The 24,881-nt window shown below is 42.5% G+C and overlaps 2 protein-coding genes across 2 annotated transcripts in view; both read left to right on the forward strand.

Moving 5' to 3' along the window:
• The first annotated feature begins 729 nt into the window (after window positions 1-729).
• On the forward strand, window positions 730-4,968 carry buc2l (bucky ball 2-like). Its single transcript, XM_044025672.1, has 4 exons — window positions 730-1,098; window positions 2,169-4,265; window positions 4,455-4,565; window positions 4,808-4,968. The coding sequence occupies exons 1-4, from the start codon at window positions 831-833 to the stop codon at window positions 4,834-4,836; spliced, it is 2,505 nt and encodes an 834-aa protein (XP_043881607.1). The 5' UTR covers window positions 730-830; the 3' UTR covers window positions 4,837-4,968.
• A 17,419-nt stretch (window positions 4,969-22,387) lies between these two features.
• The window catches only part of rnf152 (ring finger protein 152), a 40,841-nt gene continuing 38,347 nt past the window's right edge, over window positions 22,388-24,881 (forward strand). The window contains exon 1 of the mRNA XM_044026018.1: window positions 22,388-22,410. The gene's annotated coding sequence lies outside the window, so the exon portion shown is untranslated. The remainder of the gene's footprint in view (window positions 22,411-24,881) is intronic.

Raw genomic sequence — 24,881 nt, forward strand, 5'->3', positions numbered from 1 at the left:
GTAAACATAATAAACTCCACTTATTTAAATAAAACAAAATGCAATTTAATGTTTATTTGAAGACTGGGTGATTAATCATTTGATACATTTTATTATAATAGACTAAAACACATAAACGAAGACTGCACTTCATCTACTAACCCTTAGGTGGCAGTAGTTTGTTCATTAAAATAATCATAACATATTGATCTGCATTTTTTCTGAAGAAAAATGCTTTAGAGTACAAGAAATGTTTGTTAAATTGTGTTTATTAAAAGGTAAATACATAAAGGGGAATAGTTTTTATATTTATCTTGTGGTAGGAACCTGAAAACATTTCATAATATGAATTATAACTATTAAAAACACCGAAAAAGTTAAAGATCCAATGAATTTTATGTTTTTATGCAACAACCTCAGTAAAAAAAGATGCTACAAAAGAACAGGAGGCGCCACTATGCACCAAAACCTAACCTCCCACTACGATGGTGAGCCCAAAGTTTCACTTCACCGTAAGTTATCTTTCTCTCCTATCTCTGAGCGATTAGAGTCCCTCCTCAGGTGAGCTGATTTACCACAGTGGGCGGAGCTGATACGCCACAGTGGGCGGGAACCAGAGGAACATGAGCGTTTTTCATTGGCTTTAAATCCAAGCTCTGATTGGACAGTTGTCACCTGGGAAGAAAAATGTAGCCAATCAGTGAAGTGTTTGATAAAACAGGTCCGCCTCTTCAGCCCACACCTTTGATTTCTAATTTAAATCATACTTGGAAAGCAGCATTGGTTTGTTAGGGATCATCTTTTTGCATGAAGGTAAATGTTTCTATGACTATTGTCCTCTTTTGTTAGAGATGGCAGCAGCGACGTCGATTTTTCAAAACTCTTACTCTGGTCTGGGCCACCTGGGTCCAAACCCAGCACACGGAGTGCATCATGTTCAAGGGGCACGTCAAGCAGTCCCAGGAGCTTCAGGAGCTTCACGCTCTGAGGAGCAGCACCACAAACCTTTCTTCTACGTCCAGCCCTCACAGCCGTATGTGCCCATGCAGAGTCTGCAGTGGCCTGTACCTGTGCCCATACCCATGTCCTACAACCCATACTACGGCTACCATGGTTTAGGTAACGTACCAAAAACTGCATTACCTCTAGTATCTGCACCAGCTTGCAAATATGCCACTTTATTAGGTACACAGGACACCAGGCATGGTCTTCAGCTACAGCTTCAGCAGTTTATTAGCACTTAAATTACCTTTCTTCCTCATTCTGATGCACAGTTTGAACTTCAGCAGCTTGGATTTGCCTCCATCTCATTTATTTATTGCCATTAACAAGCAGTTGAAAAGGTGTGCCTAATAATAAAATGGCCACCAAGTATGATATTATTTAATTCTTTTTTTTTATCCTATTCACAAGGCATACAAGTCCCAATGTCTTTTACTCTAGCGCCACCATGAGGTTCACATGAATGGTTTTGATTTAAATAGCATAACTATGACTCGGCATGAAAACTAGCATGTTTTTGACGTCTGCTTTAGTGACAACATTGGGTCATATATTAGCCCCACTTGTACGTCATTTGTTGGCATGCTAATGTTTGCTAAATAAAACTGGTTTTCAGCCTAAACCTTAGCATGTTAGCCTTCCCCCCATTGTGCACTGCACATGTTAGCATTCTTCTGTTAGCATATAGCATCATGCACTCTTGAAGAGGTGCTAGTTTAGCTTTGTTTTTAAACTGTTTTTGCTTCCTGTTTTGCTAATGTTTTAGCCTGGTTTCTAATAGGTTTAGAATTTGAATGAGCCAATGATACCTTTTTTATTATTAAGCAAAATTGTTTGGAATATTTTAACATAACATTATGAATGTAAGATTGTTTGTCAACATCTATAGGGAGCAAATGCTAACCTTGTTTAAAACAAAATAAATAACGTTTGTGTCCAATCCAGCTTGTACTGTATGGTCAAATTTGTTTTGTGGCACATGCTGTATTTAAATTATGTTAACGTTGATGGAGAAATTTCTAATGTATAAGAAACTACATCAATATAAAAATTGAGAATCAAACACAAATTGACCAGGATAAAATTGAAACCAAAATGACTTATGATCTGTTGGATTTATGTCGGCATAATCCTCTAAATTTATTTAGCTTTAAATGTTTTTCTTTCTTTTTTTTCTGTTGTTCCAGGTTATGGAGTGCCAATGATGCCCCACTATCAGCCAAATCCATACATGGAGCCCCCTGGCTTTGTTCTACCCCACACCCACCTCCACCTGATGGACTACAGGCGCATGCTCAACCCCCAGTATTACCAGACCATGGCCTACCACTCCCGCAGGTTCCGCTATCAACACAACAGCACGACCAGAGAGATGACCAGCTCTCAGGTTCAGACTGAGCCACTGGCCGCAACCCAGAGGACCAGCACACCAGGTTCCACTGATGCTGAAACCACCAGTGGTATCTCTGTCTGCAGCAGTGACGCCCCCTGTGGCCCCACCAGCCAGGTGCTCTCACCACCGTTGACTTTGCAGAAAGGGAATCATTCTCTGGAGCTCAAAGATCTGGTGGTGCCCTCCTCTCCGACCAGGACATCGTCAAATGGCAGTGGCTTTGTGATTCAGACTGAGGAAGTGAGGATCGAGTGCTGCACCACACCGGTGGGGCTGCAACTTCTTCACTCCCATGAGACTGCAGAGGTGTCCCACAGGTACCCGCAAGATGTAGTCCAGTGCAGCGCTGTCCTCAAGGGCAGCATGCTGCAGGATGACGAGCCACATCTTCGCATAGAGCAGTCGGATCAGACACTTCAAGCCTGTCCAGACATTCTTTTGGTTGGTGGACACGGCACTCCTGCTCCTGAGGAGACCAGGAATCAGATGGACTCTGACACTGAGGTTTCTACTTTGGGATCTCAAGTAGCTACTCTCAGTGATGTTGAGGAGAAGAGGAGTGAGGATGACCTGATTAAATGCTCAGAGAATGCCCATTTGAAAGTTGTCTACTTGCCCTTCGACCCCAAGTATCTGGAGGAGCTGCAGAAGATGGAGTCCACCGTGTGGTCGACAGAGGAAACCTTGATTCCCTCCCCTGAATCACGGATCCAAAATGACTCTCACTTTGCCAAAGCGTCTTCAGAAGATGTCCTCACTGTGAAAGAGGAAACTCGGATACAAGAGATAGTCTCGATGTTGGAGATGCCGCCTCTGGTGGAGAATGCACTGGAGGATATGGTCCCTACACGGATGGAAGAGTTGGCGTCAGAATCCAATATCTGCTCTGCGATGGATGTTGCAGAGGAAATTCCTATGACCAAACTGATACACACAGCAGAGGTGGATATTGCGCGGGATTTGTTGGATAATTCCCCTATCAGGGGAAATGGAGACCAACAGAGAGAAAAAGATTTCCAGGATCACCAGGACACTTCATTTGAATCGTTGCCTGCCTACCTCCCCTCAAGTAGCTGGCTTGCTGACTTTGATAACAACTACTACTGTAGCAAGATGCCACCAACTCCCAAAAAGCTGCGCAAACCCGTGAGCAACTGTGGTTTGGACGTTCCCTCTCGACGAAGAAAACTAGAGCTTGAATACAAAGAACAACTTAGTGTTCGCAAACCAAAAGAGAGGTTCAAACCCAAAGAGAAGGTGGATTGGCGAAGCCTCTCGGACCACGAATGCTGCCTCAGAAGGAAATTCAATGAGAATTCATTCTCCTCATATGCGTCGAAGAGGGAGAGACTTTGCTCCAGGTGTTTGGCAAAACGACGGATCTGCACATCTGCCGGTGTGGGAGTCGATGGCAGTAGCTTGAAGCGAAAAGCTGTCCCACTTCAACAGTGGAACGACACACTTGTACCGACGTGTGAGGCGTGTAAGTTTCACACCAAGAAACTGACTAGAAAAGGCTCCAATCCCGATATTCGTTGTCTTCATCGTGGACATGACACTGAGGGAGAATGTTCTGAGAACAGTCTGTGTCGCAGGGGCCCAAAATGGAGGCCGGGCAATGACCCCAGGAAGCTTGCAGACTTTAAGAGGCCACTGGCCTCCAAGCAGAACCTGGAGAAGTTCCCTGCAGTGACGACGTACCCCAAACTGAGGGAGAAGAACTGTGTGTGTAATGACCCACAACATCAGGCTGTCGCATGGGAGCGGCTGCGCTTCTGTCCCCACGGCAACAACATGCAAGAAATGGACGAGAACTGCGTGGCGCCCATTTCCCTTCAGGAGAAATGGAGGAGCATGGATCAGATGTACCTGACGCACAGATGGCAAAATGGTAAGAAAGTGACTATTTCGTAGTTTTCTGCAGGATTTAAAGGTCTTTGCTCATAACATACCTGCATATGTTTGGAATGTGAAGTACGAAATTAGCCATGTTTGGTCCCTGTCATTTGTTGATTTGCCCATTTTAACTAGTTGGCAATCCAATATCACTAACTGTCTTATGTTATTTGTATCATCACAGGTCCTCATTCAACGGAGAAGTCATGGAAAGCAGTGATGCCTAACCCTGATGTTGATGTCTCCAAGAATGAAGCCAGATCACAGCACTGGAACAAACACAAGAAATCACAAGGTTTGTTTGATTGTTTTTGCCACTTGAATCCAACTCCGACATGTGATTTTATTTACTTTAAAAATCAAAGTCCAAAAAAACCCCCAAAAACCTGAAACACAAACAGGAAGTGGGCGTCTACTTCAAAAAAAATGTATATGTACACACACACCAAATTATAACTATTTTTAAAGTAGGATGATTTTTACAGATGAATTTATTTAGGTGTATGTATATATTATTAAATTGTGTTTTTCTTGCAGGAACACGTAGAAAAGACACACGATGCTGATTTTTTGCACAAGAGCACAATGTGGGGAAAAAAAGCACTTTTTAAAAATGTTGTATGCACTTTAACTTATAATTTATTTCACTCAATATTTGTACAAAGGAAAAACACTGTTCACTATTTATTAACCTTTAAATAAACACAAAATTTATTATAACCTTTTTTGTATTTTTCTTGATTTCTTCAAGTGTTTGTACAATGAATGCTGTAGTAACTGTATTTGTCCACTAGATGGAACCGTTTTTATACGCACAACACAACTGCTTGTTGTGATGTACAGTCATTTGCCATGACTGTACATCGCCAAGCAATCATGTTGTGCATATAAAATAAGTCAAATGTTATGTAAATGTAATGTAAATCCTGAATATAAGACTGCAAATATTGGCATAAGACTCATAACTGACTGTCTAATGTACAGTAGGAATGACTGCTCAGTCCATGTCAGTTATTGCACAGCGGCTGCCAGGGAATCAAACCTGTGACCTTTTGATAACAGTGTGCCCTTTTATTGACTAATACGATCATATTTTTTGGAAAAAAAAAACTAAGGAAAAGTAAGGTTGCTTCATTTGAAACCAGTGTAAATACGTGTGTTGCATTTTTACTGCAATTTAAATGGGATAAACTGGTAAATCAGAAATGTATCTCCTTATTTGTAATGGGTTCCCCTGATTGCATCTACACCTGTGTCAGTCTACGATGTCTTTGAAAAATATGTGTACTGTTTTATCTCAGTGTTAGACTTTTCCAGCAGGAAACTGAAGTTATAAACCACTCGCTCTCCCAGACCAAACCCCATAGAGAAAATCAGTGACAGCACAAAGAAGTTGTTGATCCACTGCTGCCTCCATCACTAAGTTCAAATGTTTTATTTTGTCACTTTTGTGTTTTAAAAACTTAATTCAGGTTAACCTCAGTGACATAAAGTGACCACACGAGGCAGCAGTAGACCAGCAGCTACTGTGTCCCTGTGAGCTAAAAATCACTGATTTTTGCTATGGGGATTGGTGTGGGAGAGTGAGTGATTTGTTTTTTTTTGTACCTGCACAAATACTGCAAAGTAGAGTTCTTCATAGTGTATCAATTTTAGCAGAGTATAGAATAGTAAATTTGGTACAAACATTTGGTGATATTTACGTCCAGGTCAAAATTGTTACCGGTATAAATGTCTCAAAATATCAAAAGGTACAATTTCACTATGTGACAAACTTATAATTATCTGGTTTCATAAGAAAAGAAAATCCAAATGGTTTTCCAGGTTTGGTTTTGCTTCCAGAAACGACATAATCCCACAGGATTGGACACATTAATCTATATGTTTACTCTTGTGTGTGTGTATATATATACTGCACATATAAGAAGTGAAGCGGCCTGTTTGTGATGATGTCAGCAAAGTCAAAACTTGCCATGTTCCCACACTGCAGAGAATTAATAGACGTGTCGAGCTCGTGTCGAGCAGTGAAGGCGGCGACTCTGGACCTCATTATTGACCCGTAATACGTAACGCAATACGCCCGCGGCGGGCAACAATACACAAAGGTATTGAATAAATAATGACTGGTGTTGGAACAGACCATTACAGAGTTTATGCGGTGTTCAGCAGACTTTAGGAAGCAGGTAATGAATCCAGTTTTTTCCCCTCGACTTTGTTTCGGAATGAAACATTTAATGACGAGCGTGATGCTTTTTCCGGCTCCAGGCGAGGAAAACGCTCGGATGCAGAGCGACTTTTCCCGACAGATGCTTCATGAGAGGGGGGATTGTTAGGAGTCGACGTGTGATCGTCAGAGTCTCACAGCGGGGCGGTGGCGGCTTTTCCCGCCTCCTTTCTTCTCCCTCGTCCTCCACAGAGAGCGAGAAAAAAGCCCACACAATGTGCCGGAACTTCAAAAGGTTGAAGAAAAGGCGAGCGATGCATTTGTCTGAAGAACAGCGAGTCAAAAGCTTTTGAAAGAAAATCTCAAAGGGAAAGTAAAAAAAAAATTAAAAAGAGATTCTGACGTGTCGTCAGCGCTAACGACCTGCGCGAGAACTATCATGAGACACAGACGACGACAGCAAGAACAACAACAATACAAACAGATTTAGCCACTTAACAATACACTTAACTATGTCTATGTCTTTAAATCACTGTTAGATAGACTTTTCTAACAGGAAACTGAAGTTTTTTGTCACCTTGTAAACCCCTCACTCTCCCACACCAAACCCCATAGAGAAAATCAACAATTTTACATCACAGCACACAGGAGTTATTGTTCCACTGCTGCCTCCATCAGTGAGTTCAGATTTCTCCTCTTGTGACTTCTGTGTTTGAAATCCTTTGCTCAGATGAACCTCTGTGACACACGCTGACCACACGAGGCAGCAGTCGACCAGCAGTTACTGTGTCCCCACGAGCTAAAATCACTGATTTTCTCTATGGGGTTTGGTGTGGGAGAGTGAGTGGTTTACAAACTTCACTTTTCTGTGAGATAAAGACGGGAACATATTCTTAAGATATCGTCACTTTAGCTTGAGTTCCAGTTGAATGAAACGTATCTCAAGCGCACCGTTAGCCGTTGTTAGCAATACCAGTCACTAACAAAGCCTTGTGTGGTATTTTGTGCATGTTTTAAAACATAAAATGCATGTTTCTAGTGTGTTTGTCTGTTGAAGCTTCTGTATACACGTACACAAACACATCTATATTCAATTTATGCCAATAAACCCTCTAAATGTTACAGATTGGTCTTTAAGTGACTAACATCCCCGGCAGCCGTGTTTCCACACAAACACTCTCCTAAACAACCATGGAGTCTCACTTTAAGTGGTTTCTGTGTCGGCACCGTCTCTGATGTATGTGGTGAGGTCGTCCTGATGGGATGAAGGAGGGAGACGTCGCCGCAGTGGAGCGTAAAAAGCACATGATTTCCCTTCAGATTGGTCAGTTCTCGGGACGGGCAGCCTCGCTCGGACACTCGCAGGCTCCGTCTCCATGACGCCGGAATGATGGGTAAAATGTGGAAGTGGTTGACGTGATTGGCTCCTGTGTGGATTTCTGAGGAGGTGAAAACTCCTCTCTCATCGTAACAATGATTTGTCTTCAAAAAGATTTAGTGCATGAGACAAAAATGTCTAGTGGAGAATAAAAAGATGAAGAAACCAAGTCTTGTTTTTAACAGTTTTAGAAAAATCTTTTGTATTTCTTATTACACTACTTTAACCTTTTCCCTCAGGTAAACATTTTAGAGTCGTTATAGTTTGTGATTTGCAAATTATCATGAATACGAGTTTTACAGTATTTATTGGCTCTTTTAGGATTGCTCCCCCTACTGGGGAACCCAGAAAACTCCTATTTTTTATAATAACTGATGACTATTTGTTTATTTCTTTTATTTACTATTGACTATATGACTATTTATTTTTGATTTAGCTCTGTTTGGTGTGACACTATTTTTCCTGTAAGAAAAGTCAGTAGAACAAACACTGGAATTTAAACGTCTGTTTACCTTACATATCTGAATTTTTCCAGTTTCATGTGTTTTATTTTATTATGTGTTTGGTTACGTGCATGTGTGTGTGTGTGTGTGTGTAAAGCAGTGGGAGGTTGAGAACATCCATCCTGTCTCGTTTGCAGTGATTCTGTCGAGTCTCAAACACTGAACCTCTCGTCTGACGAAAGCTCATCATCAGTTGACGTCTCCCAAAGGGATCAATAAAGTCGTCTGTCTGTCTGTCTGTCTGTTCGAGCCCCGGTTGGAACACAAAGACAGCAGCTAGTGCTAATATCATTAAAAATCTTTGGTTCCTCCGTCTTTCTGAATTGGAAATCCAGTTCCAGTTGTCCGACCTTCCGACTTCTGCCTGCAGTAGGAACGTACCATCAGTGCAGGAGGAGTCTGAATGGTTTGATAACTTGGAGAAACTCCAAGATTTTTGTCAGCTGCGTAAGTTTTGCGTAATCGGCCTCTCGATGCCACAGACTAACTCTGTAAATGATATACTGCACTCGTCCTCACCTCTCTGTCAGACCTTTGTGGACTTCGTCCTCAGACACTGGCGTCATCCTGACGTCACCGTCTCTCCTCCACGGCTCTTCGAGGACATGATGGATGAGTCGTCCGCGAGTCCCTTCTGTCACCCAGACGCCCAATTAGGAGACGGCTACAGTCGACCACTCTGGACTGAGAGGGTTGATGGAGCAGCATCAGTCACTCAGCAGACCACGCTAACACTGGTCACATGACGCAGCAGCAACAGCACGTGTGTGTGTTTGTGTTCCTCCTCTGAGGCTCAGTGGCACTAACAGCAGCAGGGTTGTTGGTTTGATTTCCACCTCCCACACTCAGGTGTGCATGCATTCGATGAAGCAGTGACACAGTCCAAGGTCTTCGGGCGGCTGCAGCTGGAGGAAATGTAGCTACAGCGAAAACATGGCGAGGTCCACGGAGACGTGAGCCACACTTTCCTACAGTTGACATTTATTTACTCACACTTATTTTGCTTCAACGGAATTGTTTTGGTCTGTGGAACTGAGCTTCTGCCGGTCCCACAAACCATTATACACTTCTAGCTCCACTCCATTTTTTTTTTTTTTGCTTTCCCATCAGTGATAGAACCTGGTACCTCATAGTCTGCGCTAGACTCGGCTCAGTTGGGGGTTGCAACATTCAGCCGCTCCGAATTTGCTTTCGCACTTTAGTGACACGAACCAAAACCTTTTAAATGACTCCTCGCCTGGGGCCGGCACTGCATCAAGAATTACTGAAGGAGAAGACGAAGACAAACAATGAACTGTAACAAAAACAAACAAAAACTGTAAATAACTGCAAGTATCTAACGTTTATAATCTGACAAACATTCGATATTTACAGTTACAATTTTGTCAGATGCCTGTGGCGACTTCCTGTCCATTGAGCTGTCACTCCAAAACTCCAGCCAATCAGGAGGCAGCTTCCTAAGGCCCGCCCACAAACAAAAAAAACATGACGCTAAGAACAAGTGTATTTAGTGTGTAGTGTAACAATGAAATACAATATTTTTAATGATTAAATCAAATTTTTTTTTGCTTCTTAAAAAGTGTTGTTTGAAAATATTGACACAAATCTAATTCCACACACGCACGTATGTTTTAGTTGTGTTTATCCACAATGCCTTGCGTTGTAGCGAACCGAGACCCATGGTTTTAGGCGGACCTGAGTTCACACCTGCCCAAACAAAACCAGACTTTCCGAGCAAACAAACTAGGGTTCTATTAAGAAGGAGCTGGTGTGAACGCAGCCTAGCTGAGCCGATACTAAAGAGTGACATCGACAGACTGCTGGCCCCTGATTGATCAGAGAGTGTCGTCACTGGAAGAGTCACGAGTGCGACGTCTGACGCGAGAATCAAAGTCGAACTGTAGATCAGTAAAAAAGACTTAAAAATCCCTGAAAACATTAACATTTATCTCCAACATTTAAAGGAATGGTCTAAAATCTCAATATTTAACAGAGGAGTCCGGTGAATTTAGCGATTTAGCGTTCAGCTGTATTTCAGTTCAGCGACTGAATCATTAATCCACTGATACTAATGATTCAGTTACACCGAAAACATAACTGCTTTACAAAGTCACAAGTTTGTCGTGACCACATCATGGCAGTCTCACGCAGCTGCGACGACCCCGCCCACATTGAGGAGGAGCTATGAAGTGGACTGGAAAACAACATGTTCTGATACACCACGTCAAGTCGAGTAGAAGTAAGTGCTGGAACTTTATTATGGAAAAGCGACACAAGTGTGCGACTTATGCAGGTTCCATAACCCGCGCCCCGAAAGGGAAGCTAACCCCGCCTTCTTCCCTACGTCTGCTTTCAAACCTGATGTTTGTGAAGGACAAAGCTCTCGGTGTCGTGTGTTCACGTCTCGCCTTCAGTTCACTGTCTTCTAACAACAGAGCAGCAAATCTCGCCGTGTTTCCGACCCAAAGCTTTCACAACATGCTCAGTGTTTATGGAGAAGGTCAAATTCAAACGCCGGTGACGCTCGACTGCTCGTGAGCTCCGTGTGTAAATGTCAGGGGTGCACACACACACACACACACACACGCGGTGCAGCGTCGCCCCAATATCGAGTCAATGTGCCGTGAAGTTTCTCAGAGTCGTGTTCTGACCTGCAGCTCCTGTGTCCACACGAGCTTAAAAACATTGATTTTGGGAGATTGAGGTTCAGATTATCTACTCAGATTATAATACTGCAAAGTGTGATGTACTGGCTGTTAAAGGGTTAAGGTTTAAGGGTTTAAACCAGGTCTGAAAATGTCCCCACAGAGCCATGAATACAAACACAGGGAACAGCAGAGCTCTGAATTGTTGTTTTCCTGCTTCATATTCTTGGCAGCGCTGTGTCACCACACGCAGAGGGACGACCTCGAGGAAACTCACAGAGGGTGCTTTACTGACCCAAATAACACAACACACCAGTGGCCGCTGCGCGGTGGCGGCAGCAGACACGCGGGAACGTGCCGTTCCTCTCTCCGCAGACCTGATGTCACTTCCACTGAAGGATTACAGGGAAAACACATGTTTCTGGTTTCTTTTGCACCATTTGACTGAATAAAAATCATTAACACTGAAAATACTTTTGAGAACATGGATGTTTTCCAATCTCTGAATTCGAACATTTACATTAGAAAAATGACATTTGAATTCAGACTGACGGACACATGCTGATGGACAACACCAGGACGTGGGACTACAGAGAAATGTCTAAATCCTCAGCTTGTGCGTCTGTCACCAGTTCAGTATCTCACTCGTCCCCCTCGTCTCAGTGATGTCCCTCGTCTCGTCTTCTCACTCTCTTCTCTAATTCATTCTCGCCTCTCTCTCTCTGAAGACAGAGAGGACAGTGAGGACAGTGAGGACAGTCTGGGCAGTGATGGTTAGAAATGACAGCTCCATGAAACAAACAAATAATACAAATAACAACAGTGTAATAATGACAATTCATGCACAATGTTCCAGGTGTGTCAGAGTCTCCTGAGGCCCCTGCTGCTGTTGGCCCCGCCCCTCTCTCTGCCTGATTGGTCCAACCTCTGGTCACTTTGAGTCGACACCTGTTACAAACCACATCAGCAACTGTGATTTCATCAGAGTATCTTCTGTCTGAGCCCTTTGTCTTTGACTCAGAGCTGACAAACCACAGTAACCACAGTGGAAAATCACCTGGAGAACTAGAAAGAAGATGAGAACACCTGGAAAAAGTCAACCGGAAACTGGAAAAGACCCAGAAACTACCCAGGAAAACACCTGGAAACACCTGAAAAACACATGGAAAAACATATTTTATATAAAAGATTTTATTGACTTAAATGAACAGAAATGTGTGAACATACAGAGTCGAATAATAACATCCATGATTTTATGATCAGCTGTTTGATTTAAATAGAACAAATCTTCTCTGTGTGAACAGAAAAACTGTGCTCACATCAGGGAATGAAGCACAACTGGAGTTTTGAGATTATTCCAGGAGCCTGACCTTCAGTCGTCGCACTAAGAGGAGACGTTATATGATATTATATGATGTGTTATATTATTATTATTATAATAGCTACTGACACAGCGTGTGTTCTCCTGCTGCAGAGTTTCCTGCTCAGCCTCCTGCAGCGTCCACCGCTCTAATGACCTTCTCACCGTCCACCGTCTCCAGGAGACACATTTCATGCATTTCCACATGAACCAAAGCGTGACGGTAAACGTGTGAACGTTCACACCTGAGTGAGCGCCTCCTCCTCCTCCTCCTCCTCCTCCTCCTCCTCCTCCTCCTCGTCTCTGTCCATCACCTCCATCTCCTGCAAAAACCTCTGATCTCCAGTTGAGCTCTGCTAATCCGTGATGCAGGCGCAGCGGGGTTTTCTCCACAAATCAGCCACTCGGTCAGATATTTCTTCCCCATCAGGGATTAACTGAACCTTCCTGAGGAAAGTGAGGAGAAGGAAGTCATATCTTGTGTGAACAGGCTTCCAAAAAAAAAAAAAAGCAGACGGGGATCAAATTTCTCTCTGCTCTTTAGGTTTTTATTCATCACAGTTGAAGGGATGAGTTTATTTTATGTAAAAAAAAAGTGTTGGATTTCCTGTGGTTTACTTTCATTTTTGACACCAGGACATCGGGTGAGACATGAATCTCTCATGGTTGAGGTTTCAGGGCGGCCATGAGTAACTCTTTTGAGAATATTTTAATCAGTTTCTGTGATTTTTCAGCTTCTTCAATGTGGATATTTCCTGGTTTCTTTGCTCCATATAAGAAAAAAAAAAGGTCAAAACAAGATAATTATTTCAAGGTTTGGGTAACACCCATGAAGAAATTTATTAGAGCTTTATATCCAGAAAACACCTGGAAAACACCTCAAAACTGCTGGATAATACAGGGAAACAACTGGAAACATCCAGAAAACAACTGGAAACACCTGGAAAACACCTTTCACAGCCCACCTGCAGTACCGTTGTGGACCATTAGGGCTGTAGTAAAATTCAACAGGCGTTGAATAATATAAAATGTACACTTTTAGTGACATATACAGTGAACTTTAATGATAATAAATAAAAAAAACATATATATAACTTAACATAAACACAAATAATAACTAAAGATGTTTAGAATTCTCTCACATGCTAAAATGGTTTATTCTGCAGACTATTAGCGGTCGGATAACTGAAAAAATGTAGATTAACTAAGAAAAGCTACGGAAGTGAGTGCTTATTACTTTTTTTTTTAAATTTTAAGCTAAATCCACTTATTTTAAATTTTCTTCCACTTTTTTTTTTTAAAAAAAACACCCAGTAACTTCAAACAGACTCATCATGCATGAGATATTTTATTCATATTTTCACAGCGGTGATTTCTTTTTTTTTCCCCTTCAAATATTCCAGCTTTAAAGAGACAGAGATTCTAATTTGCACTCGGCCAAAGCCTTGATGGGGATGTTTGATCTGACCTCGGCTGCAACCATTTCCCAGAATTCCTCCCGTCCTCGTCTTCAAAGACAAAAGACGCTGCAGTTCGTTTAAAAACTCATCATCATCACTGAAACTTGTGATTAAAGGGATCGTTTTAAGTAAAAAGCTCAGGATTCACGTTTTATCTAGAATTCTTTCTTAATTGAAAAGACCTGAAGTCATAATTTTTTATTTAGTGAGTGAGTAAACTTTACCATCTGCACTTTTAGGAACAGACAAGAACATAAACTACCTTTTTTTATTTGTAATTTGTCAAACTTTCATGTATTTCATGTATTTTTTGCTTCATCTCTGTCTTTAAAAATGTGTACATTAAATTTAGCATTTTTTACCTCCTCTCCTTTTCAGGTAAGGGCCTTGATCTGTGGAGGCCACCATCTTGTGGCACCATGTTTCTATGGCAGCCTGAACGGACAAAACCAGAAATGTCGGATTGTACATTTTGAATCGGAACCTTTCGAGGAAAACAAAGAACTTCATCCTCTCTTGGTATGTTACAATATGCAGTTTCATCACTAGGTGTCACTGCTTCTTATGCACAAAAACAACACAATTAGCAAAAATTTTAAAAACTTTGTATTTTATTTATTTTTGGGGTTTACTTATTTTTTTCCCCCTTTTTGTAACTCTTGTGTATTTTAGGTAAGGGCCTTGCTTAATGGAAGCCGCCAAAAACTGTTTGTTACAAAAACAGCTGGTATTTCATGTTCATCTTTTGGGGTTAACGAAGGTTACAAATGTGACTCTTTGTTAACAAAATTAAATTAAATGTAATTATTTTACTAAAAAAACTTACATTCAACAGAGTCATAACACATTAACACAGCCAAAATGCATTTTTATTTGTGAGTAAATAAATAAAAGAAAATCAAAAGGAAGCTACAGAGGGAAAAAAGCAGTGATAAACAGTGATAAAGTCATACAGTTTAAAGCGTCTCTCGTCTCATTGTCTGTAACGTGATTCATTCACAAACATCGGCGTCTCCGGGGGGAAACGGGTCAGTGAGGCTCGTCTTTAACCCGCTATAAACCCAATCTCACGTCAGAGTGTTTCACCTCCCTCAGTCAGAGTGAGGTCACCTTAACTCCTATCTCCTCCTCATCGGGGCTCAGACTGAGGCGGGATTTGATTTGGTGAAATTGATCGAGGTGGGAGGTGGAGTTGGCGGCTTTAGATCTGTTAAAATGTAATCAGCAGCGCCTTCCACCTTTTTTTTTTATTAGAAATGCCTGAGGAGAAAAGTGGGGTGGTCAGATTTTAGGATCCTTTTGTAGTTCCTGTTAAGTCCTGTCAGTCTTTATGGTCCTTTTTTAGTACTTGTGAAGTCCTGTAGGTATTCAGAGTCTTTCTTGGGTCCTTGTGACATTCTGTAAGTCTTTATGGTCCTTTTGCAATTCTTGTGAGTTCCATTTGGTTTGCAGGATCCTTACGGGGTCCTACTGAGGTCTTGTCAGTCTTCTGGGTCTTTTTGTAGTCATTGTTAAGTCTTGTTAGTCTTTGTGATCCCTTTGCAGAACATGTGAAGTCCTGTACGTCGTTAGGGTCCTTTTGCAATTCTTGTGAGGTCCATTCAGTCTATAGGAGTCCTTATCGGGATCCTTCGAACTGTAGGATTCTGACAGGGTCCTTCATGGGTCTTTGCCATGTGAGGTCCCTTTTGGGGTCCTTGTGAGTGCCTGTCTGTCTTTGTGGTCCTTGCGAAATCCTTTCATAAGAAATGCATAATGATGGTTATGTTATAGGTGTGTTTGTTTTTGAAGTTGTACCTTTACTCTCTCTTTGGAATTCTGTTTGATTTTTGTTCTTTTGTTTAGTTCTTCTTTCATTTTAAACTCTTTCTTCTGCATTTGGTTCCTGTTTTTATTTAATCGTGGCATCAAGGAAATTGTCTGACTAAAACAAGCTGTAATCACTGTTGTCATGCAGAGCGAACTATCTCTCCTGCACGAGTGGTTTTCCTTTAAACATCACAAACCTGGAAGTAACAGAACCATTTAGCACAATTAGTCAGGACTCGGCAGCACATTTTCACTGCGCTCGCTTCAAGGTTGATTTTCTCATTGCAGAGACACAAAGTGATTAAAAACCTATGATGTTGTGGGAAAAGTGGCGGCTGCTCACCAGCTGTCTGATAACAGTGAACACAGAACATGAGTGTGAATCTGCTGCTGCTTACATCATAAAACACAGATGAGCAGTGAATCACACAAGGTCACACGCTGCCCTCAGGTCCCACCGACTGTAAATCACTGCCCGATGCTCCAGCATCGGCCAAATGCTTAATAACTGTAAATGTTCTCATGTCTCTGCAGTGACTGAACCTGGTGCCAGTACCGTCACAGCCTGGGAGGTCACTCCAGTCCCTGCAGGGTCCTGTCAACCAGCAGGGTTTCATTTGTTAGCAAGGTCTTTGAAGGTTCTTAACTGCCTTCAAGTTCCTGTTAGCTCCCAGGTTTCTGATGGTTCACATAGTCCTTCCAGAGTCCTTGCCAGGTCCTGGCTGTCTTCAGGGGCCTTTCAGGGTCCTTGTGAAGTCCTGACTGTCCATACGGGTACTTTTGTAATTCTTGAGCGGTCCTGACTCTCTTTAGGATCCTTTTGTTATCCATGGGAAATCCTTTCTGTCTTCACAGTCCTTTTGCAGTTCTTGTGAGGTCCTGTCTGTCTTTTGGGGTCCTTTTGTAATTCTTGAGAGCTCCTGATTGTCTTTCCAGTCCCTTTACAGATCTTGGGAGGTCCTTACTGTCTTCAGGGTCCTTTCATAGTTCATCTTCGGTCCTGACTGTCTTCAGAGACTTTTTGTATGTCTGGAAAGGTCCTGATAGTCTTCAGGGTCCATTAGCAGTTCCTGTGAAGTCCTTACTGTCTCCAGTATCCTTTGTGGTCCATGGGAGATCCTTGCTGTCTTCACAGTCCTTTTGCAGTTCTTGTGAGGTCCTGTCTGTCTTTTGGGGTCCTTTTGTAGTTCTTGATAGGTCCTGAAAGTCTTCAGAGTACTTTTGTAATTCTGGAGAGCTCCTGGTTGTCTTTTAGGTCCTTTTACAGATCAAGGGAGGTCCTGAAAGTCTTCAGGGTCCTTTCCCAGTCCTTGTGAAGTCCTGGTTGTCTTCTGGGTTCTTCTGTAGTTCTTGTGAGGTCCTGGTGATCCTTAGGGTTGTTTCTCTACTCAGATCATATGTATTGCATCGTAGGCTTTAAATCAAGATTGTAATTTTTAACGACGGAATTAGCAAATAAATTGCACTGCAACTTTATTGTTCTTGGCCAAGTTATAATTATATGTACATATATATATATAAAAAGTTGGAAAACCATTCTTATCACGTTCAGTAGCTCATGTGCTTGGGCTCCATCTTGTTTTAAAAAACAGTAAATATTGAATCGAGGGTCGACATTAAAGATTAATAGCGCAGCCGCCAGTGTCCAGAATTCCAAAAAACTGGTCAACCTGACTGCAAGTCCATGTTTTTTTCTGTGAAATCAGCCGCACACTCACAGAGCTTTGATTATGTGCGCGATCCTTTTTTACATAATATAACTCGACAGTGTCACTGACATGAGAGTGCGAGGAAAGGCCTTCTGTCTTTTCTTCCCACGACTACCCAATTTGTCAGAGTGGAAGCAGAAAACAGACTCGCAGCTTCTGAAGAAGAACAACACGTGTGTGTGTGTGTGTGTGTGTGTGTGGACGACCTGACAAAACCCTTGGGAACGAGGCACATCCACTGCTCGACATACATTACGCTTCCTCTCTGCATACAGAACGTACTATACATCACATCAGGCATGACGGGGAAGATGGGGATTTGTGTGGAGAGAATCATGAAAGAGAGACAGACGAGGCTCTTTTTTCACCGAGGATCTCCAGAGTGCACATCACTTTTTTTTACTCCTTTCTTTTCTGTGGATGCAGCTTGTCACTGCACATCACCCAGACAGTCGAGCAGCGAGCACAATAGGCAATTAGAAGCTCCCATGGAAGAGCAGGGAGCACAGGCTGTATGGTGTTGCATCCTCAGAAGACACTGATTCCTGGTGGAGGAAAAATCACACTCACTGCGCGTCTACCGTCACAGCTTTGTGCTCCCGCTCTGCGTTGAATTCCATTCGTTTAAACATCCGGGACCAAACCTTTACCTCAACAACCTGAACCAGAACCATACTTTCCTTATCCATATTTATGTCACCCCTGTTACTGCGTGGGCCACACGGTGGTGTAGTGGTTAGCACTCTCGTTTGCATGTTCTCCCCGTGTGTGCGTGGGTTCTCTCCGGGTTCTCCGGCTTCCTCCCACAGTCCAAAAACATGCAATGTGGGGATTAGGTAAATTGGACACTCTTAAATTGACCATAGGAGTGAGTGTGAGAGTGAATGGTTGTTTGTCTCTAGTTGTGTGTGTGGCCCTGCGATGGACTGGCGAACTGTCCAGGGTGTACCCCGCCTATCGCCCGATGTAGCTGAGATTGGCACAGCACCCCCCGCGACCCTTTGGTGGAGGATAAAGCGGTTAGATGATGACTGACTGACTGACTGACTGTTACTGCGTTGATCGGTAGCACTGCACCGCACTGAATGCGTTCTATTCCCTGTGTCCAGACTCGTACCGTCACCCGATGGTGAAGTGGGACACTACAGGGCCGTGAAGCGCAAGTATCCCAGAGTCTGTGATATGCCACGGGCTTAAGGAAACGCCAAATGGGATGATTTCCTGGCAGCTACTAAAATTAAACATGAGATTAACACAAGCTTGACGCGGACCCTCTTTAAGTACAAACAGATTTTGGACTTATACACAAGTGGCTTTTCCGCGAACAAGTTTGACTTGGCCCAAATCCTAACCTCGATCAAAGGCTAAAAAAAAAGACACTAAGTTTAGTGTCTTTATTTTTGTCTGCTACAGGTTTGTGCAGCTATTCTTCTCAGGACCCTGCACTGACTTCCATTCATTTGGACAGACTAAACAAAGCCTATATAACCATAACTAGTTAATGTCTAACCCTAAACTTAACCTAACTGCAATTCAAATCTTAGTCCTTATGGTTCTCAGAAATTAGGTTCTGCCTCGTTTGGACCAGGTTTTAGTGTCCATGAGGACTACAGGTCCTGACAAGGTCAGTGTTTATGACAGAAAAGGTCCTAAAAATACAACACACACACACACACACACACACGCTGCCCTGTCCCAGTTGGAGTCTTGCTCAGTTCAGTCGATGACCTGATTTTCCAGGAATGTGAGTGCTCTGTGTTTTTATCACTCACTTTTACAAGGCAGTGGCAGAGGAGGAGGAGGAGTGAAGAAAAGGGTGATTTCCCTTCATCCGTTCATCCATCAACTACCAACCAAGGAATGGATGGATGATTGATGGACAATAGATGGATGAAGGAAAGTGTTAACCCAGAGTATGACATGTCATACATGGCCCAAGGTGACAATAATACGAGTAGACAGAATTTTTCAACAGGAAACTGCAGTTTGTAAACCGTTCACTCTTCCTGCACCAAACCCCATTAAAAAAACTGTCGTTTTACAATCATAGCACACAGGAGATGTTGATCCACTGCTGCCTCTTTCAGTAACTTCACATGTGTTATTTTAGTGAATTTGGCGTTTGAAAGCCTTTGTTCGGATTTACCTCAGTGACCACACGAGGCAGCAGTAGACCAGCAGCTCCTGTGTCCCAATCCATCCACATGAGCGTATATCGTTGATTTTCTCTATGGGGTTTGGTGTGGGAGAGCGAGTGGTTTACAAACTTCTGTTTTCGAGTCTTTCTCGTGGCGAGATGAAGATCGTAGACTTATTTTATTAGACAGAAAGGTCCCGAGTGTTTAGAATTATCTAGTGGTGGGAGTGCATATTGCACATCAGTGAACTACGGTGGCCTATTCTAAAGCGATTATACACTTATAAAAATTTACTTATCGGTAGTATATACACGTTCTAGTATAGTCATAAGCATTTTTCTTGTTTTTTAAATCAACATCGTAGCACAGAGGTTAAGATTCTCTGTGTTGATGCTGTTGCAGATGTTTTATCGATCAGGAGGGAGCGAGGAGTGAAGGTTGTGTTCCTAAACTGCCTCAGTGTGTTTACTCCAGGTCTACAGTGAGGACAGCGTGTCCTCTGAATGCCAATTAAAACCTGTGATGGTCAAAATCATTGTCACGGCGCCGCGCTGATGACTGACAGCCCCTGAAACGCCGTCGCCGCGCATGTGGCACCCGTAATTAATCGCCGGCAGCTCGGCTGTGTCTGGGTGGACATGCACAATCGTCATTTTATTTCCTCACGTGTGTGTGTGAAAGAAAGGTGGAGAAAACAGGAGGGAGAGTAAAGCTAATTTTTTCTCCCCCCATCGTCTCCCTGTGCGATTGATCGCAGAGGCACAATTTGCTTTCTGCGCAGCAATTTGTCGACTGGTGAGGAGCAAAATGTACAACGTTTATCTAATGGTTGAGCTAAAGGTTAGCTGTGCCCTCCCTGGAGTGTGTGTGTGTGTGTTTCTTATACACACACACATTTGGAGGCACTGCAGCAGCTCGCTGCGCTCTGCTGCCAGATGTAGGCGCCAAAAGTCGAGCATTAGCATATCACAAGCTCATCTGTTTCCATTAACTCGATCACACGCTGTATATGAGAGCCACGCTAATTCCCCCCCGTCGGCGTCTGAAGTGCCATCAGACATTTAAAATGAAAAATAAAAAATTCACGGTGCACACCGCTGTGTGTCGTGTGTCGCCGCGGTTACAGAGTCTGGAGTCATCGCACATTTCATTTAATTATCGTTCGTAATTAAAGCAAATATATCAGAGAGTGCTTACACCGCGCGCCACTGCTGTCAGTGAACGCAGCACCAGAGACACTCAGGCCTCACACACACACATGTTTTTATGTGAGGACACGTCATGGACAACTTAACCCTAAAACCAGGTCTTAACCATAAAGTTGTCCCTACAAGGTCAAAGTGTCCTCACAAAGACAGGTTTGTACGTTCTTTGGACCTCACAAAGTACACAAGTACACACACACAATCTAGTTTCCATGACATCACTGATTTAACCTTAACTTAAACTTAACAGCATGTCTTTGCCTTAAAATGTAGTCATTTACATAATGGGGACTTGATTTTATTGTCCCCATAACGAGACTTTGGAAGCATATTGAGGTCCTCACAACATGAGCAATACCAGAAACACACATGAACATGCTCCAGACACTCGTTTTTAACCGCTTTAACCCTGACCTTTAACCTTATCCTTAACTGAAACCCAAGTCTAACCCTAACCCTAAAACACACCCAGTCTGGTTTCCATACTTCAGAGGACATAACATTGTCTGACATGCATTTCCTGGAGACTTACTTTAATCTTAACCCTAACTACTGACAAGGGGGAAGGACAAGGGCGGAGTCACAGTGGGTGGGAACTAGCCTGGTACGCTGCAGTATTTCTTTAGCACAGCCCATCGTATGTGGCCAAGCCAATATTTTGGGGGTACAGTTCTGGAACACCTATGGTTCGTGAACTGGGAAATCGGAACCAGACGTGCAGCTTCTTCCTGTCAAAAAAATGTATGACTTTTTTTGGAATGAATGAATGAATTATATTTACTTTAAGTATTATTATTGTTATTCTTCTCAAATAAATACATATGAGGGGTCGATTTAGAAAGTCGATTTGTTCTACACACGTGTGAGCGGTTATTCGACAGGATGTAGCTGCACGTGCTACAGATTAGGCAACTATTGTTGTGTTAACAGATATTTTTTTTATTACTACAACTGACCATAATAATAATAATAATCATATTATTATTATTACAACATAATTAAAGTTTTGTTGCTAAAATAATGGTGATTTGGGGATTTGGTGATATATTTTTTTTTAGCTTCACCCTACTCTCTTGCAGAAGTATATTTATTCATATTATTGTTTTTTTTGTCATTCATTCATTTATGTCATAATTTATGTAGGAAATTTTTTTAGTTTGCTTGTGCTACTCAAAGGCTGCCTGTGGGCCACACGTGGGCCGCGAGCCTCTGTTTGAATAGGCAGTTTTTAGATTATAACAACCTGGAGGCTAAAAAAAATCTGCATTTTAAAGTGAGTTTTTTTCTTTTTCTGTTCCTCCCTTACTGTGCACGAGAGAGAGGGAGAGGGAGGGAGAGAGAGAGGGGGAGGGAGAGAGAAAGAGGCTGTGAGAGAGAGAGAGAGAGAGAGAGAGAGAGAGAGAGGGAGGGGAAGGGGGAGAGAGCGAGGGGTGAGAGAGAGAGAGAGAGAAGAGAGGGGTGTGTGCGTGGGGAGAGAGAGAGAGAGAGAGGGGGAGGGGGAGGGGGGAGAGAGCGAGGGAGAGAGAGAGAGAGAGAGAGAGAGAGGGTGTGAGTGTGTTTTGGTTTTCTCTCGCTTTCAGAGCAGAGCAGGAAAAACATCGAGCAGCCTCGCGTCGCTCACGGAAGCAGGCGATTTCGCAATTTCGCTGATTCTGGTTCTGATTCTGACCCATTTTAAATGAACGGGAAACCACACACACACACAGACACACGCGCGCGCACAGAGGCGGGACTGACTGCTGCTGCTGTGACACACACTCGGACCAAAGGTGAGCGCTGTCTCCTTCCTCTCAGTCGTGTTCTTCTTGTTGTTGTTATTTATTAATTTGACGTAAGCGCAACAAAGTTGCTGTTTTTTTGCGGAGGATTTCTTTGTCTTTGCACAGAGAGGCTCGCGCATCATCATCATCTCTGTGGCTTTGTCTCCTCACGCACGTGCAGGAGCGTGCATTACATTCACGAGCCAATATTATGATGATTATTATGAGTGGAGCTCGTGCAGCTGCACAGATGTGTGTCTCAGGTGTGTGTGTGTGTGTGTGTGATGTCAGCAGCGTGTGTCACATGTCGTTTGTAGTGATGAGCTGTATCTGTGTCATTGTTGCATTGAGGGATTAAGATAAGATTAAGATTAAGAAACGCCAAGTAAAGTCCACGCTTTCATCTCACTGCTTTATTCTCAGGGACATGAATGAATTGGTGCTTTTTTGTTGTTGTTGTTTATTTAAAGCACCTTCCTTCTTTTGTCTTTTTTTGGGAGTGTAAATGAAGGTGATAATGACATGAAAGTGGCTCGTTTCCTCCCCGTGTGTTTGTGTGTGTGCGTGCGTGTGTGCAGATGCAGGATTAGACATTAATCAGTGCTCCAGTTGTGTCTCAGCTCTTTATAAAGAGATATTTCAAGCAGCGACACAAGAAAAAACTAAACTAATTTAATAAAAACACACGTCATTTTCACTCTATGATATATTAAGTATGTGTTCACAGCTTTATTTCACCATAAGTCAGCTTTTCTCTGAAGTTTGTCAACCGTTCACTCTCCGTGCACCAAACCTCATAGAGAAAACAGCGATTTTAGAACACAGCACACAGACGTTGTCGACCCACTGCTGCCTCCACGAGTGAGTTCAAACGTCTTATTTTGTCACATTAATGTGTGCATTCCTTCAGTCGGGTTTACTTCAGTGACACAAAGTGACCACACGAGGCAGCGGTGGACCAGTGGCTCCTGTTTCGCAGTGAGCTAAAAACGCCGATTTTCTTAATGGACTTTGGTGCAGGTTTAAAACTTCAAGTTTCTCGTCAGAAAAAGTCGGTCTAACAGTGAGACAAAGTAGCCAGCGTGTTCTTAAGATATCATTTATTTTATTTTTTTGAAAAACCCATTGTTAAGTGTTATATCCCTTTAAATCGTCCTTAATTGTGTGTATGTGGAAGTGGAGGTGAAGGTCGGCTGTTTCCTCTGTTTTTGGTCGAAATGTTAAAATAGATGCTCCTCTTTTGTGTGTGTGTGTGTTTTGTGCTTGTCTTGACTTTGTGACACAATTTTTTCCAAAAATGGGTCAAACAAAGGAGGTTTTTTTCCTCAATGCTGTTTGCAGGTGTCTAAATTTAAATTTTGGGTTGCTCTGTTCACCGATCGCTGCCTCCCTCGTTCCATTTGTATTCAGGTACTTCTTCTTCTTCTTCTTCTTCTTGTAATTCCACTGCGTTTCCCTCCTCACAGTCTGATTTACTGCGACTGGACTTCATCCAACAGTGGATGTGTGGAGTTGGACTTAATTCTGTGCCCACTTTAATGGCCTGCAGGATCACTGCGCTCCAACAAGACTTTATGTCCGTCTCGCTCCTTGTTCGGCAGAGCACTTAGCCTCCGCTGCTTCCTCCCTGTAAAAACGACTTTAAAACCATTTCCTGCAACGCTTTCTTTTTTCTTTGTTTTAAGCACTGATGATGACACACACTGTGGTATGTGGTGCTCGGGGGGGTCAGTGGGGTTGTGAGAGGATTTATATAGCCAGTGAAATAAAGCCAGTATGAGTAATTAAAACATAAATATTAATCATGTTGAAGAGGTTTGAAGAGTAACTGCTACCAATTTAGCAAATTCTTTGTTGTGTAGAACATCACGATTCGTACATGATACGCAATTATTTGGAATAATTACTACAACAAACTGCTTTATGAACCTTCACATTGACACAGGAAATCAGCAAAGTTTACCTCACAATATTATTTTCAAAAGATATTTCGCGATGACAGTTTGTAAGAAAAGGAGGGAAAGTAATTGTGGTAATCCAACCAACCAATCTAACAGCTATCTGGCGCCCCCATCTCACGATATTCAGCAAAAACTGTTTCTTGTGGGAACATAACAAGAGGAACTGGTACCAATTTAACTGTAACCTGTAACCTGTGCTATCCATAATTTTGTGTAGGGAGAGAAATGTTGTAGAACCTCATGGTTCGTTACGTATCACGATACGATACGCAATTATTTGGAATAATTAAAATAACATCACATTTATTTACCTTTAACTGCAAGAGCAATGGATGTGTTTGAGATATCTACATCACGTCATTTGACCTCTACTGCCACCCACTGGCTTTATTTAGTAGTAGCACCTTGGCTAATGCTTGTGCTTCAAGACTATCATCACAGCATTTGCTGCCAAACATTTGAATTGACACAGGGAATCAGCAGAATTAACCTTACGATATATAAAGATATTTTTTGAGG

Source organism: Solea senegalensis, linkage group LG1 (assembly GCF_019176455.1).
Source record: "Solea senegalensis isolate Sse05_10M linkage group LG1, IFAPA_SoseM_1, whole genome shotgun sequence".
In the NCBI taxonomy this organism is placed as follows: Eukaryota; Metazoa; Chordata; class Actinopteri; order Pleuronectiformes; family Soleidae; genus Solea; species Solea senegalensis.